This window comes from Durio zibethinus, chromosome 26, assembly GCF_047325235.1.
Source record: "Durio zibethinus cultivar Kanyao isolate XHJ-2024 chromosome 26, ASM4732523v1, whole genome shotgun sequence".
In the NCBI taxonomy this organism is placed as follows: Eukaryota; Viridiplantae; Streptophyta; class Magnoliopsida; order Malvales; family Malvaceae; genus Durio; species Durio zibethinus.
In genome coordinates this window covers 1,973,354-1,989,986 of record NC_143187.1, presented here as the reverse complement: position 1 = coordinate 1,989,986, position 16,633 = coordinate 1,973,354, and the positions used below count along the sequence as shown (strand labels likewise).

Below are 16,633 nucleotides of genomic sequence, written 5' to 3'. Positions count from 1 at the left end.
TTTAAAATAAATAGAGATTAAAAATCAACATATATTACTTGCCCAAGATAAAGAAAAAGATGAAAATAATCTTAATAATTTGAAATATAATAAGATAATATAATACGAAATGATATGAATAAAAATATAAAAATAATATAATTTAAATTTTAAAAAAATCATAAATAAATTTAAAAATATATATTATATTTTTATATTGATATAAATTAAAATATATATTTTTTATATAATTTATAATATAAATATAATATTTTGTACGACGATATGAATTCTTAGGGTCATATGAAAATAAAAGATCCCTTGTAAAGTGAGAAAAAGACACAGCATCAGCTTCAGATTCCATTCCCTCCAGGTCACTCCTCAATAGTAATAATTTGTAATGTTTGAGAAGGTCCAAGAACTATCTTTCGACAACTGTCTCTCAATACGCTGATATGGGTGTGACTTTTTCGATGTGTCTCCACCGGCTCCTAGAAGCTCGCAGAAGACTCCGCCAATCGTCCAAAATCCAAAACCCAACAAGCCAACACTGCCTTAAATTTCCTCCTGACACTTCGATGGCAACAACAACAAACATAAACGTAAACAGAAACAAACAAAAGTGCCACCACTGTCTCAGTCTGAACTTAATTTCCAACACTTGGGAACATAACATATCATTAACTCTTCACGACAATGGCACTGGTTCGTTTGGCTTTGAGAAATTTGCAACAAAGGGTTTCTTCTCCTTCATCATCATCTTTTTTGGGTCATAACCTAGGATAGAGGAGTGTTGATGGGGTGCAAACGCAACGTTGGAATGGTGAGATTTTGAAGAGGTTTATGGCAACAGCTAGCGGAAAGGTCTCTGATGATAAAAAAAAAGGCAAAGAAGTATCTGTTTCTGGAGGTGAAAAAAAATTCAGGCTTTTCCCAAGGAGGAAAAACAAGAGGAGTCTATGGAATTGGAGGAATAAACAACATGACTATGCTCCTGAAGTTTATGGTATATCATCTCTTTAGTCCTTGATTTCCTTTCCTTGTTCTTTTTAATTACAAATTAAGAATAAATCAACGGATTCTTTTTCCTTTTCTTAGAATTCTTCCCATCGGGCCTTGGGAATGCACTCTTGCAAGCTACTGAAAACATAAACAGGTTGTTCGACAACCTGAACTTGACACCTTCGCAGCTGATGAGGAGAGTAAAAGAGCAAGATGACTGCTACAAATTGCGGTACGACGTGCCAGGGCTGACCAAAGAGGATGTTAAGATCACCATTGATGATGGGGTTCTAACCATAAAGGGAGAGCATAAGGAGGAAGAAGAAGAAGGATCGGACGATTAGCACTGGTCTGTCAGGAGCTATGGATACTATAACACAAGCCTTGTGCTGCCTGATGATGCAAAAGTTGATGAAATTAAGGCTGAGTTGAAGGATGGTGTGCTTTCTATTATCATTCCAAGAACCGAACAACCCGAAAGGGATGTGAAGGAAGTTCAAATCCAATGACGGGTTCATGTATGAACTTGATTGTACAGTTACTGTTTCTGATGGTGTTTTCTTGTGTTGTGTGTCATGATGAATGAGTTTGTGTGAATTGAAAATGAGAAATAAAAAGTTTGAAAGTGTTGAAAAAGGAAATTACATTATACATAGTATAAAAAGGGACAGCAAGTAAAAATTTAAAATTTCAACTTTTCTCTCAAAGAAAAAAGATATAATCTTAGAATAGAACACAAATATTAAAAGTCAGTACTTCTTTCGTTCAATGTAAAAAAGAACGACAGATAAAACTTGAATCCCAGTTTCGATCAATTATCATAGCAGCTAACCTCATGCAAAGAAAATTGAAAATGAAGTTACTACTGTATCTCTCAATGGTAAGTAGTTGAACTGATCGTCCTCAGCAGATAAGAACATTTGTTTCTTTCTGGTGTGTAAGAAGGAACTTGTTGGCCTTACTGGCTGTTCGCTAGTAGCTGTACGGCGATCCAGCTGGTCAATTCGTTTGTCTTTGTCTGATCCGTGGGTCAGACCTTGTTTGGCCATGTGACGTTTATGCCGTGAAGTCACGTAGACTTCTCTTAGATTGCAGGTTTCATGGGCTTGATTTTATTCTGGGCCTTGGCCGTTGGAGAATAATGGCAAAACACAACTCAACCAGTAAGTACTATATATGTCGACTATATGAGAATATCTTGCAGGAAACATTATTGATCACATTCATCATGTATTCAAATTTATATTACATTTAATGGTTTTTATTTTTATTAGTTATTTTTTGTACTTATTTAATTTTTTGAAGGAAAGTAAAATCACGCAATTGATTAAGAATAAGTAAATTTATTAAAATTGGAATGTCATTGGAATGTCATCTATAATAATAAAGTTATTTAGATTATATTGAAAAGAATAAAATCCAAAAACATATATAATAAATGACATTTATAATTTTAATAAATTTTAAATTAATTATTTTTTATTAAATTAAAATATCCACTAATAGAGCAATGCAAGCAAGAGAGAAAAAATAAAATATTAAAAATATAGAAATAATATAATGATTTTCGACCTTAAACATTTTTTTTTTACTTAAAAAATATATGGTGCGAAGTTTTTTGGTTTAAATTTGAAAACCAAAATTTTAGACTGAAAACGTAGAACCTATTTCAACCGCAATGCTAAATTAGATTTAAATTCATGCGAATTAAGGTCAGATTTAATGGTTATGAGATAAGAAGGGTCAGTTCTTGCTAAGAAGATGAAAACCCATGTTGAGTTTTCATATTTATCAAAATTAAGAACAAACCTAAAACCAAACAATGTGCTAAGTCCGTCCATATATTATAATAGAAAAACGAAATAAGAATTTTGATCAAGGAAGTAATTGTGCTGCTTCCAGGAAGCAGTTCGATTTTCCTTCTGAAACCAGGACACTGAACCTGATAAGGGTAACCTAGCTAACATATATATAGCCCTTTGTACCTACAGGCCACACATGTATTTTTTTTCCTTGCTGTTAACCATGCCTGCAAAGGTTGGCGTAGCTTGAAAATTCAGTCTGCTTCTCAGTCCCCCCTAGAGATACTCACTGCATGGTTTTAACAACATATGCCAATTCCCCAAATACATGTTGTAAAGCTGATTTTACTTAATTTTTTTTTGCAATCAGGAAACTGATCATATGAGGGAAGAAAAGGATCATCCGTCTTGTCTTCATTTTATTTCATTTCGGGTGTACATTTTGATTATACATGCTAGTACTAGTGTAGTACTTTTTTTTTTACATTCTACGAGTACAATACTTAAGTTTTTAATATACGAATGTGGGGTACCATTTACCTGAGAGAAAAGGAAAGGTGAAAAAAAATGAGTAGTACTTGAAAAGCTTCAGAGATGAAGCACAGTTTTCAAAAGGCGATTAGGTCAATGCTGATTTCTAGTACAAACAGGAGATTTCTGAGGACCTGAGAAACTTCGATATTGCTATATCACTCTAACAGTATATTAAAGGCAATTTCCCAGATTAAAGCAGCTTCCCGTTGGGTTGCTTTCACAGGGAAAAAAAGTGTTACGGGTGTGTATGGAACATTTTGCTGTCTGTGCACGATAATACAATTACTCTCATCTGCCATTACTTATTACTCTGCAATTTTTAAATTGAAAATAAAAAAGTAGCATATGAAAATGAGGTGAGAAACTGTGTAATTTGGTACAGAATTGAACAATGAAACCCTGAAATTTTGGTTGAATTAAGCCGGCTACCATTATTATTATTTTTTTTAATAAAAAAAACCGCAACTTGAAGATATGCGAAAGAATTGTAAATATTGAAAATTAAACTTTAAATCTACTAAATATCATCTATTAAAACTGATTACATGATCCAGTTAAATTAAGTTTCGGTCCAGCCAGCTACCATTATCGAGTAATATAATTCCATAAAATAACAAAATTTTGTGTTTATTAATCTTCACACTTTTTTTTGGGATTCTTTTACCTTCTTCTGTTGCCAGTTAGGTGACAGGGTGAGATAATGGATGGTCAAAAATGATCTGTAAGTCGTTCAAGTGTTTAAAGTCAAGTGAACCAGTTTCCCAAAAAGACCAACAAAACCATTTTTTTTTTGCTTTTTTCAACAAAGAAACGCTTTTAATTGGTGAACAAACCATTTGCACCGCAGACATGTCTCCTTTTCTACAGGCAACAGCCCTTCAAATTGTTTCAAACACAGTATATAAATTCATGGGAAAGCTCGTCAATTCTACTCCCTGTATCAATCACCCAGTCCCACATCCTCTTCAAAACATCTCCACTCTTTCTCCCTCTGTCTCAACATATATATCCCTGTCCTCACAACAACCAACTTTGTCACGTTACAATTAAGCAACCAGTATATTATCACACCAAAGTTCTCCAAATAGTGATGGCTCCATCAAGAATCTACTCCAATGACCTTAAAGTTGCAGTCACCGTGGCTTTCGTTTTCTATATTTCATTTCTGCTTCCATCAGCAGGTAATTAAATCCTAAAACTATTGAGATTCTGTTTCAGCAATTATATATTTTTCCTTTGGGTTCTTTCTTCGGTTTCAGGGTTTGAGTATTATTGTTATCTCTTTTGTAGTTGGGGCACTAAACCCAGGTCACAGTGAGAGCTCGTCGCAGCAAAGTAATATGGTGTTGGGGTCAAAGCCTCCTGGTTGTGTGAACAAGTGCTTGAGTTGCAGGCCTTGCATGGCTACTCTAGTCATTGTTTCCCACCAATGGAAGAATTTCAGAGCAACATATCATGGTGATGAAGATGAAAGCTATTATCTCCTCTCATGGAAATGCAAATGTGGGGATAAGCTCTTTCAACCTTGATCATATGACCCACAACACACCATTTCTTTCAGCATCCAGCTCTTCCAAGTTATAAATATATTAAACCCTGCTATTTATATGTATAAACAGTACTACTACTATAGATACCAGGTTAATCTTCTTATTGCTAGCCATTTGAGAAGATGGTATGGCAATTTTCAGTTTCCTACTGTATATATGGAAAATCTAGATGTTTGCAGTCCCTCTATTCATTTTCAGATTCCTAGCGTGTTCCAATTATCCAATTCCATGCAAATCTGTCGCATGAAACGACTGATCATCTCTGCCTTTCAACTCAACTATAAAGATGGATACATGAAGCTTTCCTTGATCAGATGCTAGTTACTGAAAACAATTATTTGTACCTCTGTCGATTCTCGATGTTTCTTCATAGATAATAGTGACACTGGCATTGCAGCAGGAACAAGACAAACAGGAACCTCCACTATCTGTCTTGTCTGCCATGAGTAGCTTGATATATATTATCCTACCGGTAAAACATGTGTTTGGTAAAATCTTGCTTTTTTAGGCAAGTTAAACAGGTTAAGACCTAACCTAGGCCAGTGAGGATTAAGTGAACATGTATAGTCATTTTTTTAATACATGCCTAGGAATTCACATAGATCAACCAAATAAAATTTAAAATACGAAATTTAATTAAACTAACTTCTGCAATCACCTTTAACTTACAATCTCTTCTATCCCCGAAAGGTCACTTTCTTTTAAATAAAAATAGATTTTACTTTTGCTTGAGCCATAAACCCCTTCAGTTGGCAGGAACAACATGGAAAATGGGATTAAATTTCATGGCTCAGGTATTAACTAATTTTAAGCCTGTGTGATGCACGGATAGCAATTATATATATATATATATATAACTCAATTATATATAATATAATTAATAAATTTTATATAAAAAATAAAAAATTTCAATGTAAAATAATGAAAAAATAAAAATATTATAGAACAATATGTACTTACATAATATAAAGAAAAAGGCTTTGCATTGTATCTTATTTAATAGTGATATTTATATAAAATTAAATAATGTTTGACTCCAAATGATAGAAATTTATTTCACTTAAAATCAATTTTTCATATAAACTTTTGCTCGGTGTTTCCCCTTGCTTTGGTGCAAGACATCTAGAACTCGCAATAAGAATAGCAAACTTTTAGATAGATGGTGTTCATCCTTTCATTGTATTCACAAAGGTCAAAGTAGTACAAATTAAATTTGCATTCTTTAACAAATAGAATTGGAACCATATATTATATATTAAACATGAATAAAACTATAAATGAAAAGTAAATAAGAGAGTAAAAGCTTGTGCCAAATTCTAATAAACTCCAAATTTAACTAAAAAATTTTAACTTGTTTACATCTATTATTAGTGTTGGGAATATTGACTCAAATCTCATAAGAGATTTGTTAGAGATTTGTCAAATATTGCTTGATGGACAAGAAGACTAGCAAAAGAAGAATTTCAAGAGAAAGAAGATTTTTAATAGGTAAGTTTGACTTGTAAGAGAAGAATTCTAAAAGGAAAGGGATTCTTAATAGGCAAGTTTGACTTACATAAGAAGAATTCTAAGAGGAGAGGGATTCTTAATGGGCAGGTTTGTATGGTTATAAATAGGTGAAGTCTCTACAGGGTTAGGTATGAGAAAAAGATGTAAGAGAGTTGTAGGGTTTTGTGGGATAGACACCTCATAGGAGTATTGGGGCTCTACGTCTTATGGGCGTGTATGTTTGTTTGTGAGTAGACTAGAAGAGATTGAGAGGGTCCACATAGGTATGGTGTATGAGAGCATATGAGTATGTGTTTGGTTATGTTGAAATGGTGCACAAGGGTTTGAGTTTGTGTTTGTTTAGGTTGAGAATACTCCATAAGACTAGAGGAGATTGAGAGTGTCTTATGAGTATTGATTGTTGAGTGAGGTTGATGATTTGATGTATGTTTGTAATTCTCTACAACTAGTGGATCTTGTTTCTCATCCGTGGATGTAGGTCAGTTGGATCGAACCACGTTAAATTATTGTCTCTTGTCTGTTTGATTTATTGTTTGATTTCGCTTCCGCTAGTGTGATTGGATTTGAGGCTTTTAGCCCAACAAATGGTATCAGAGCTGTGGTATTCCCCAACAATTAGTAATGAAAAAAAATTAGATAAAATCTCTAACAACTAAAAACTAAAAAGAGATAAAATGTATAAAATTATCTCATTCAAAAGTAAAAAAAAAAAAAGCTAATATTAAAAATTAATAGATAAATGGAGTATGAACATGCATAAAAAAGTGAATAAAAAAGAAATAAAATCAATCCACAAACATGACAAAGAAAAATGTTTATCAACATAAAAAGATATGTAATTTGGTGATCAAAATTTTTTTGATCATAATGAAATCAATACATTTGGAGGCTTTTAAAGACTAACCTCCTAGTACTCCTAGCATACAAAATTCTCTATTTATAATAAGAATTCGAGAGATTTTTATAAATTGAGAGTAATTTATGCAAAAAATTATAATGGATTATTAAATTTTTATGTAATATATCTTTTATTTTGAAAAATTTACACAATATTTTAAAAAAATTTTGTAAGATAATAAATTATACCAATTGTAATTAATACTTTTATAGAAAGAAATATAAAAATATGTTTCCAACTAATTAGACTTCTATTTTAGGTTTGAATTTTTGACATTATATGCTTTATATATTCATTTAAATTAATAAATATATAAATTATTTTTTAATTAAATACTAAAATCGCAATCATTAAATATTCAATGCTTTTAATGACCGTAATTATACTATTTATTAATTCTATGAATTGTTAAGAAATTTTTTATTATAATGTATCATTGTTTTAGTTTTGATTTATTACTGAAGATATTTTATTGGAAATAAAAAATAAGTCAATTGAAAAATTTTAAAAAATATAATTAATGCATTAAAATATTTTAAAATTTTTATGAAGTCAAATCAATTTGTATAATTTTAAAGATAAATAAATAAATATGAATAAATATAATTAATATAGGACATGTAGCGATTAATAAAAATTGTTCACATGTTAATATTATAAATCATTCACATTATATTTTTTTTTATTAAAAATTTTAACTTTTATATATTTATATAAGATTTGATCATTAATTTAATAATTAATTAGAATTTTGGGTGTATGAGAAATTACTACCATGGCATGCAAATCAATGACTTCTAAAAATTCGACTTTGCCTTCAAAATTTCAAATCAACAGTAACTATTTTTATCCAAAAAAAAAAAAACAGTTTAACAAGTTATGAAAGCTAACAAATACCGATTGAGCTACAACTCTTGTTAAATGATTATATGTTTCGGTACTTATTAACTTTGGTCATTAAGTAACTATTCTTTAATCACCAAAAAAAATAAAAATAATTAGTCATCAAAAAGGGTTTCGTTTTGAAAAATGTAGGCCCAATTTCAAAATAGAAAAAATATTAATTATGGGGCCCAAAAACAAATGGGCAGCTTAATCTAAGCCCATCACCATAAAAAGTAATTTACATTTCTCGGTTTCTATAATTTTGGTGGAATAGATGCCAGACATGGAAATGGCCACCATTTTTTCTGCTTCGTCTTCTTTACACCACCACAAATTTTCAACTTGTTCAAAATCCAAATGTTTCAATTCAGATCCACTTCAACCGTTGATTGTTTGCCCTAAGTTTCATGTCCACCGTCCCTCACTCCCCGTACGCATTTGTTCCCATTCTAATACGCGCCTCCCACATTGTCTCTCGGCCGGCCCCGATCCACCTTCTCCGCCTGACTCCGACCCTCCTCAGCCCCCAGGTATCCACTATCTTTTTATTTTTTGGTAATTATATATGCGTTTTGACTTGGATTAATTTGTTTTTATGATTAGTTCTGTAAAGTTTAGGCTTTGGATTTTTGTTACTGAGTTTGTCTTTTTTTTTTTTCCTTAAATTCGGTTTTAAAATTTCCCATAATTTTCCTTTGCATATTACTAGTTCAATTGGACTCTTTCTTGTTTGCTTATTGCATTTGAAGTCAAAATTTCATTTGTAATTGCTTTAAAGGCAGCCTGTTCTTGTGTCTTATGATCTTTTTCGTGGAACAGGGCTCACAGGTAAGTTGTCTAGTTTTCAAGATCGTGTTCAGATCTTCTTTGCTGTTCTTTTCTGGATGTCTCTGTTCTTCTGGGCCTCTGCAGGGGATGGGAGGAATTCTGACAGACCAAACAAAGGATCTCGATTTAGAAGATAACCTAGTAAGAATTTGATTCTGTATATATATTATATGTGAGACTTAGATAGAGTCGTACTAGAAATACATGAAAAAAATTCAAATATTGGTCATGAACATTTACTTTGTTTTCTTTCATTTCCAATTGCTTTTGTTATGTTACTGAAACATTTTCGTGTAACATCTTTGTGAATGAATTTCAAAGTCATTTCTTTGACCGTCTAAGAAGAAGATAAAGGTGAGATGCCAAACAGTGGCATTAAAATAGTTAAAGGAGAGTGTAAGTATAGCTTGCTACATTTTTATGGTCCATTCTAGTTGTCGACTAACAGATATGTAAACTGTTTTTTGTGAATCAACATGCACTCAGTGATTTGTCAATGAGAGATAGAAAAATGTTTTTATTTTTTATTTTTTTGTTGACCTGAGTGTTTTCTAGTCGATAGCTTGCAAAACTTGATCCCAAGTTACTCTTTTTTTATCTATACCTAATTAGATATCATAAGAGTAACCTGTTACGTGCTTAAATGCGTAAACTTGTAATTCTTGGCATTCTTTCAAATGGCATTAATTTGATATTCTTTTGTTACTGCCATTACTGAATGATGAATTGCGTTTTTATCACTTATTCTTCCCTTAAGTTCATGGTATAGATCATAATATGATTGAGATTTTGTTTCTTCTAGTTGTTGGATAATTGGCCTACCAGATCATGAATTATGACATAAGGGCATTTCATGACAAGGTTGAGGGTTTCTTTATTATAACAAAGAGGAATAATCTATGTTTTTGTAGTGATCTTCGATTTTGATGATGTATAATCCTCGAGAAATTGTACATGTATAATTAAATTCACACTCTGTCTATGTTAGCTTGATAAATTTCTGACAATCAAGGTCGTGAACTTTGACATTTGAGGCTTTTATGATAGGGTAGATGGGAATCCCATTGTGTAGAAGTAAGACTATCCATCTTCAGTTTAAATTTGGGAAAAGTTTTGTATATTCGCCTTGGGGCTCTCAGGAGATGATAGTGTATAAAGGTTAAATGTCTGTTGTAATGACAGGTATCAGTATTGATTAATGCTCATTAGTCATTAGACAAGTATAGTAGGAGAATGCTGCATATATCTGACCCAGTTTCTTAATACCATAATTTATTGTTCTTCTTGCTTAACATGGCAGTATGGCTGCTAATATGTTGTTGATAATTTTGAGCACCAGCATGGCCCAACTTCTGGAGTTAGAAGAAGGCTAAAGCTGGGCTAACTGCGAGTTTGCAATATATATATATATAATGATAAGTTGATAGGCATAAAATTTTGAATAAACAAAAGAAACTCTTAGTTACTGCAAATAGCATCAACTCTAGCAATAGTTTTCAAAAGGCTACATTTTAACATTACTTTTTAATGCAGCTCTAGTCAGGTCGAACAAGCTATGGCCTTTTCACTAGGAAAATTTTACGTATGCAACTTTTTTGTACATTGTACGAGAAATTCATATGATTAATTAGATTCAATAATTGGGAGATGGGTTGTAGTCGATTTCAGAGAATTGATGTTTGTTTCATGTTCAATCAGTCTTTTTTTTTTTTTTTTTTGGGGGGGGGGGGGGGAGGGTGTTGGAGTTGATTATTATTAGTTGGTCCAGTAGTAACGGAAGATATGCAGCCTTAGTAAAAATAATAACTTTTGCTTCGGTCACACTTTGAAAAGCAAAAAATTAAAAACCATATATGGTTGAGACCTCTGCCTTCCATTTGGTGGTTCAATAAGGCAAGACTGCTTGAATTTGTCTAATTTTTTCCTAAAAAATAGAGAATGAGATCAATTAGGTTTTGCAAAATTTAGTTGCCAATTCAGATGCTTCAGCTGATTGAAAACTAAAGTCAGAAAAAAAAAATGACTAGCTGAACGTCGAAGCAGGCTTGAATTTTCAGCCATTCGACTTGCGATTTAAAGAGCAAGGAGCTTGTAGACCAAGAGATGCTTAGATATTTTTCTAGTCATCAAATTCTACAATTAAAAGTTTGGAAATAAACAGATACAAGATGAAAGAAAAGTGTATACTTTAATCTTCAATTGTCTATTATGAAAAATTGAATTCAACATAAAAATGAAGGTTGGCAGTGAGGAATGGGGATATCACTATCTATAGCTAGACCAATGCATTGCTTGTCTAACTCTAACATGGCAACATTGATGTATAAATTGGAAGGTTGCGTAAAGGCGGATTTGACATAAATCAAACAGTACCTATCTCTTCTTTTTCCCCTTGTTAATCTTGCATCTGACTGCAATAGTTTACGACAATGGGTAGCGATTCCCTTAAAACAAGTTAAAAATGGTGGGCAGTCTCTGTTTCGTTATCTCTCAAAAGCAAAGCACGCGTCAACTCTGGTTTGGAGGAAAATGAAGGCAACCTAAGATAACAATCAATGTGATGCTGACTACGCTGCCAAAATGAATCCAGAACTAGGACCGTCCACTGCTATTAACTGCAAACTGCAATCATTGCCTGACTGTGTCATCATACGACTCAACGTGTCACTGCCTTAGAGGGCCAAAGCTCCTAAGTGTGAAGTACAAACTCTATCTGGGCTTACATGTTGAATCCAACACATCCGAAACTTAATAAGGTGTTGTGATCTTTGTCGTTTATGGCTTAAGAACTCGTGCTTATCCAACGGGTCTGATTCTATCATTTACAACTTTTTTGCTCTTCTTTAATAACTCCCACTTGCCTCTTTGCTCTTCTTAGTAGGGGAGCTTCTGTCTCCTCTGACCAACCTGTCTACAATTGCTTACAAAAAAAGAAAAAATAAAATAAATATCTTTCAATCTGTTACTAACTAAAAAATCTCTTTCTGCCGCAGGAAAGAAGCAATTTTCCTTCTCTAGTTAGTTCGATTTGTGATTGAAAAGAACATAGAAAATGCTGCTGAGAGGCTCATCAACACCAATCTTAAACTCATGGTTACCATATTTAAATGACTGTTCATCACCTGAGCCAGACTTTCCAATTCTCCATAGAACCAAATCAGTGTCCTTTTACTCCCCATCTTCCGTAGATGACCATAAGCAGAAACTAACACAAACCTTAGCTGATATCGGTATCCAAAATGATACACCAGAACCAAGAAAAAAGAAGGGCAAAGCCATAATATCAACACCGCACTATCTTGACAAACAAGCAAAGCAAGAAAGAGATCAAGAAAAAGAGTCAGAACCCAACTCTTGTTCAATCCGAAGACTGCTGTCAAGTTCTGGGTTGGGAGAAACAATCACGGATGGTGAAGATAGTACTGTGATGCAGACACCAGTTATGGGTGGTGGAGCAGGAAATGATAGTGGTAAAATCTGTGGTGGTGCTGGTGGAGGAAGAGGAGGATCAGGCGGTGGAGATGATGGTGTTGGCTCAGGGTTCTTTGAGAGTAATAATCATGGGAGTGATAGCACTGATGTTTACTATCAGAAGATGATTGAAGCAAATCCTGACAATCCGCTTTTGCTTGCAAATTATGCCAAGTTTTTGAAAGAGGTAAGAGATAAATTCTTAAGACAATATAGTTAGTTTGCTATTCAGAGAATTATTGTATTATTTTTGTTATTCCATGTTGGTATAGAAGTGTAGGAGGGAGGGAGGGAAAGGGATGATATTTTCTCTTTGCTGAGGCACTGAAAAATCTACTGCTTCACAATGTTTAAGTTTGCCACTCAATTGAACCTAATGTAATTAAGTAACTATTACTGTTTGCTTCCTCACAATAGGAAACTTTTTTTTTTTTTGGTATTTGAGATTGTCCGAATCGAACATGATCACTAAAACTAAGAGTCTAGTATTCTACCAACAGATTTATTTCCACTATCTGAGTTGAGATTTTAGTTTCACTATATTTTGCATAGATTTTCCTAGTTCCTAGTAGGCATGGAAAACTAATGTGAAGAGGAATGGTCTGATCAATTTGTTTTCTTCTTTGATTTAGTTGGAACATTCACTGATTCATCTTCTATTTGTTCACAGATTAGAGGAGATTTTGCCAGAGCAGAGGAGTACTGCGGCAGAGCAATTCTGGCAAACCCAAATGATGGAAATGTTTTGTCTCTCTACGCTGATCTAATTTGGCAAAACAAAAAAGATGCTCAGGGAGCCAAAAATTACTTTGATCAAGCTGTTAAGACTGCCCCAGATGACTGGTAAAATACCAAGCACCAACTTATCAGACTTGGTTCGTTTCATATGCGAAGGGGATGTTCCTTTCACATCTCATACAGCTATGTTTGTTGCATATAGTTTTCTTCTGTATCAAGCAATCATTTTTTCTTTATGTTGCCTGAAATTTTACTACATTTACAGCTCTTGGTGGATTCCTTGAATAGAGTTTGTTAATCCCTTAATTTTCCCTTTTTATAGAATCAAACGAGTTTTTGGAAACAAAGAACTTTTTGAATCTTTAGCAGCTCTATTTCCATTGTTAGAACTCATAATCACTTATATACAGCTGAAACTCAATATGTGAATTTCAATTTTGTCTACAGTTTTGTTCTGGCTTCATATGCAAAATTTCTTTGGGATGCTGAAGAAGTAGAAGAGGAAGAAGAAGAAGAAGACGAAGAAGAGCATGAAGAGAGTGGACAAGAAAATGAGAACAGCTATATACCTCCTCCACATTTCTTCCTTCTACCTCCTCAACACCCTTCCATAACTGCAGCTTCCTAACTTATGTACTTACAAATGCTTTGGCTTATTAGGTTAGCTAGAGAACGCAGTAGATGAGAATATCTTCTGTTCTTTTCCTGACTGTATCTTGCTAGAACAATTCTGCCTACAAATATAATAAAAGTAAACGTTTGAATTAGTGAATGTTTGGAAGATTACATTTTCTGGAAATATAAGGCTATGAGCTTGTTGAGTATTCCCCATGAGGCACAAGAAATGATCTTTTTTTTCTATGTCTTTTTCCTTATTTTCCTATAAGTTGGACTTGAATGTTGAAAAGGGCATGTTTAATTGAGAAAAGGAAGATTATCAGCCAATGTAAATGTTTAATTGGGACAAGGAAGATGATCAACTAATGTAACTCCTGATGGAGGTTTAGGGTGGCTCGGGTGGTTTTGGTTATCTAATTTCAAATCCAAACTCCTTTTAATTGCTACAATTTATTTGAAAAAAAAAATGAGAAAGGAAAAAGAGAAGGGAGAAAAAGTGCAAAACAAGAAAAAATTGTGTAAATGAGATGGTGATGTCCTCCAAACCAAAAATACGGGAAAGGTGTAATGCTTGATTTGAATGACAAATATTTTGTGCAAAAGTATCTTTATTAGTTTTCTGTCCATTTTATTTCACTATGAATAGATCATAGTCTTAGTAATCGATTTCTAAATTGTAGCTCAAACCGATGATAAATCTAGTTATTTATGTATTTAAATTATGTTTATTTTATATCAAATTTTTATTACAATTCATATCATCACACCAAAGATAAAATACAATTTTTTTTATTTCGACAAATCCATACATGATTCTTGCTAAAATTTCAAATCATGCTCTTATCATATATTTTCTTTATGCTTTTTTTTCTATCACCATGTCGTGTTAAAATTATGAGATCTAACATATTTTCATGAGTAATCTTTCTAGATTTATGTAGTAAGTAATCTCATAAATTCTCTTTAATATCGAACATCTACTTGGTTAAGAGATTTTTTGAACCCATTGTAGCAATAAAAACAGTACATATCTTGAATCGTATACTTGTTTTTTCCTGGATCCGCCTTCTGATAAATGAAGGTTAAAACATACCGTTCTTATTAGTTTAATAGTAAAAGGTTTAGCTTAACGCATGAATTTTGGTATTTGGGTTTGTTCTTCTCACATCTCTTTCCCTATCCCTAAGCTATGATATCTTTTGTAAAAAAAAAAAAACAAAGCAAGCGACAGAAAGACCATGGATTGGGCAATACCACCTACTTTAGGATACATAATCTGTCAAGTCATTCAGCCAAACTATAACATATCACATGCTTGATAAATTGATGACTCTAATATATATCTTCTGAGATGGCTTTCTAATAATTGTACTTGCTAAATGTTTATAGCAACTTGATCAACATCATCATCCCACGTAATATCTAGGAGAAAAAAATTAAGGGAGGTCAGGTAAGTGGGCTCCTATTAAAACTCTTTTGAAATATTCTTGCTTGTGGCTTGTAGTACTATTCTCTTATCTCTTGCCCTTTACATGGATCATCAGCTATCCTTTTCTTTCATAGATAGTAGTGATCAGCTGATAACATATATTAATATATCCATATTTCTTTGATTCCCTTGGTATTGTCTGTAGTTATTATTCGGTATGAAGTAACAGAGGAAATATGTCATCATTGTAAACAATGCCTCATGGTGGTTGTTGCAATGCTTGGAATCATCTAAATTTTGGACCCATTTTATCTTAGCATTTCACACTACTTTTTATCTGTTGTGCAATTGGCTTTTCAGCTTACAAGATTGGCTCCTTTATTGGGACTGGCCATCATGCCTTATCTCTACATGGGAAATTAGATGTTTGTTTTCTTTAACAAAGAACAGTTCAACTGTGCTAGGGGAAAAAAAAAGAACAGCTTAACCTAAACAAGAAAAAAGTTAGGACCCTTTAGTATAAATGGCCATTGTTTAGGTTAACAGAGAGATCACAATATCTTGCAAAACATATATTTATCAGCAATTTTAGATTATTTTTTTTTTTAGTATGTTGTTGGGTTCAGATTAGACCAAATGAAAGAACTATTGCTCTTGCATGCTTGGAGAAACGTATTCCCACTAGAATGCAAATAAGTGATGGAAAAAGGGGTAGATGGTTTATTTGTCAACTATTTTCACTCCCACTTGAATGTGAAACATTGCCATCAAAGGAGAAAAATCTGTCCACCATGACCAAACTGGCCTAGGGTATCAAATTGCTAATGACCGTGGAAATAGTCTTTACCATTGAAAATTATCAACCTTTTCTTGTTCAATTTGTGCTTATCTCTTTCTTTCTCAAAAAAACATGTTGTTGAATATTGGGTCAGTCCAAGTTTGCAGAGGGCTTCCAGAAGAAAGGCCTGAAAGTAACTTTCTAAGACAAAAAATGCTGTTTATTTGTCAATGGGATCGCCTGAAATAGTAAGATTTAAATATTTGACTTGTAAGACTTAAAGTTTGAATTTCATTATTAGTAATCTTCTTTCAAAATGTAACTTGTTAAGATAAAAGATGTTTTTTCGTCATTGTCTGAATTGGTAAAATTCAAATATTTTATTTGTAAAATCTAAGTTTGAATTTCGTTGTTAATAATTTTTTTAATAGATGATTTATAAATCCAATATAAATTTTCTTTCATACTTACTAAATGTGTTGATCCTAAAATAAAAAAGACTTCCATTTCCCTAAACTTTGGTGTACCCAAAAAATGCTATTTTTCTTGGCTTAACATTCGCAAGAAAAGAACAAGTTTTGAAATTAACAAGGTTGAAAGGACAGTTATTAC

At 32.7% G+C, this 16,633-nt stretch overlaps 3 protein-coding genes and 1 pseudogene across 6 annotated transcripts; all 4 read left to right on the top strand.

Moving 5' to 3' along the window:
- The first annotated feature begins 172 nt into the window (after positions 1-172).
- Positions 173-2,184, top strand: LOC111318534 (26.5 kDa heat shock protein, mitochondrial-like; annotated as a pseudogene). The gene is made up of 2 exons (XR_016334197.1): positions 173-985; positions 1,078-2,184. The product of XR_016334197.1 is annotated as a 26.5 kDa heat shock protein, mitochondrial-like (transcript).
- Positions 2,185-4,160: 1,976 nt separating this feature from the next.
- LOC111275443 (EPIDERMAL PATTERNING FACTOR-like protein 8) lies at positions 4,161-4,847 on the top strand. Its single transcript, XM_089755810.1, has 2 exons — positions 4,161-4,484; positions 4,585-4,847. Exons 1-2 carry the CDS (start codon positions 4,408-4,410, stop codon positions 4,844-4,846), a joined length of 339 nt encoding a protein of 112 aa, XP_089611936.1. The 5' UTR covers positions 4,161-4,407; the 3' UTR covers position 4,847.
- Positions 4,848-8,432: 3,585 nt separating this feature from the next.
- Positions 8,433-9,484, top strand: LOC111274437 (uncharacterized). Its single transcript, XM_089755601.1, has 2 exons — positions 8,433-8,689; positions 8,979-9,484. The coding sequence occupies exons 1-2, from the start codon at positions 8,434-8,436 to the stop codon at positions 9,122-9,124; spliced, it is 402 nt and encodes a 133-aa protein (XP_089611727.1). The 5' UTR covers position 8,433; the 3' UTR covers positions 9,125-9,484.
- LOC149511105 (uncharacterized) lies at positions 8,990-13,963 on the top strand. Of its 3 annotated transcripts, none has more exons than XM_022859087.2 (4): positions 8,990-9,128; positions 11,981-12,645; positions 13,129-13,301; positions 13,644-13,963. In XM_022859087.2, the coding sequence occupies exons 2-4, from the start codon at positions 12,040-12,042 to the stop codon at positions 13,822-13,824; spliced, it is 960 nt and encodes a 319-aa protein (XP_022714822.2). In that variant the 5' UTR covers positions 8,990-9,128; positions 11,981-12,039; the 3' UTR covers positions 13,825-13,963. The 3 variants fall into 3 exon arrangements, with proteins under 3 accessions (XP_022714822.2, XP_089611726.1, XP_089611725.1); XM_089755600.1 differs by lacking the exon at positions 8,990-9,128 and adding an exon at positions 11,498-11,743; XM_089755599.1 differs by lacking the exon at positions 8,990-9,128 and having other exon boundaries at positions 11,852-12,645.
- The last annotated feature ends 2,670 nt before the right edge of the window (positions 13,964-16,633 follow it).

What these genes read in the sequence shown, in the direction of transcription:
- LOC149511105 (XM_022859087.2), top strand. Translation starts at nt 12,040, where the DNA reads ATGCTGCTGAGAGGCTCATCAACACCAATCTTAAACTCATGGTTACCA. An exon ending in ATGCCAAGTTTTTGAAAGAG is followed by an intron (nt 12,646 to 13,128) that starts GTAAGAGATAAA and finishes ATTTGTTCACAG; the next exon opens with ATTAGAGGAGATTTTGCCAG. An exon ending in AAGACTGCCCCAGATGACTG is followed by an intron (nt 13,302 to 13,643) that starts GTAAAATACCAA and finishes TTTTGTCTACAG; the next exon opens with TTTTGTTCTGGCTTCATATG.
- LOC111275443 (XM_089755810.1), top strand. Translation starts at nt 4,408, where the DNA reads ATGGCTCCATCAAGAATCTACTCCAATGACCTTAAAGTTGCAGTCACC. An exon ending in GTTTTCTATATTTCATTTCT is followed by an intron (nt 4,485 to 4,584) that starts GCTTCCATCAGC and finishes TCAGGGTTTGAG; the next exon opens with TATTATTGTTATCTCTTTTG.
- LOC111274437 (XM_089755601.1), top strand. Translation starts at nt 8,434, where the DNA reads ATGCCAGACATGGAAATGGCCACCATTTTTTCTGCTTCGTCTTCTTTA. An exon ending in CGACCCTCCTCAGCCCCCAG is followed by an intron (nt 8,690 to 8,978) that starts GTATCCACTATC and finishes TTCGTGGAACAG; the next exon opens with GGCTCACAGGTAAGTTGTCT.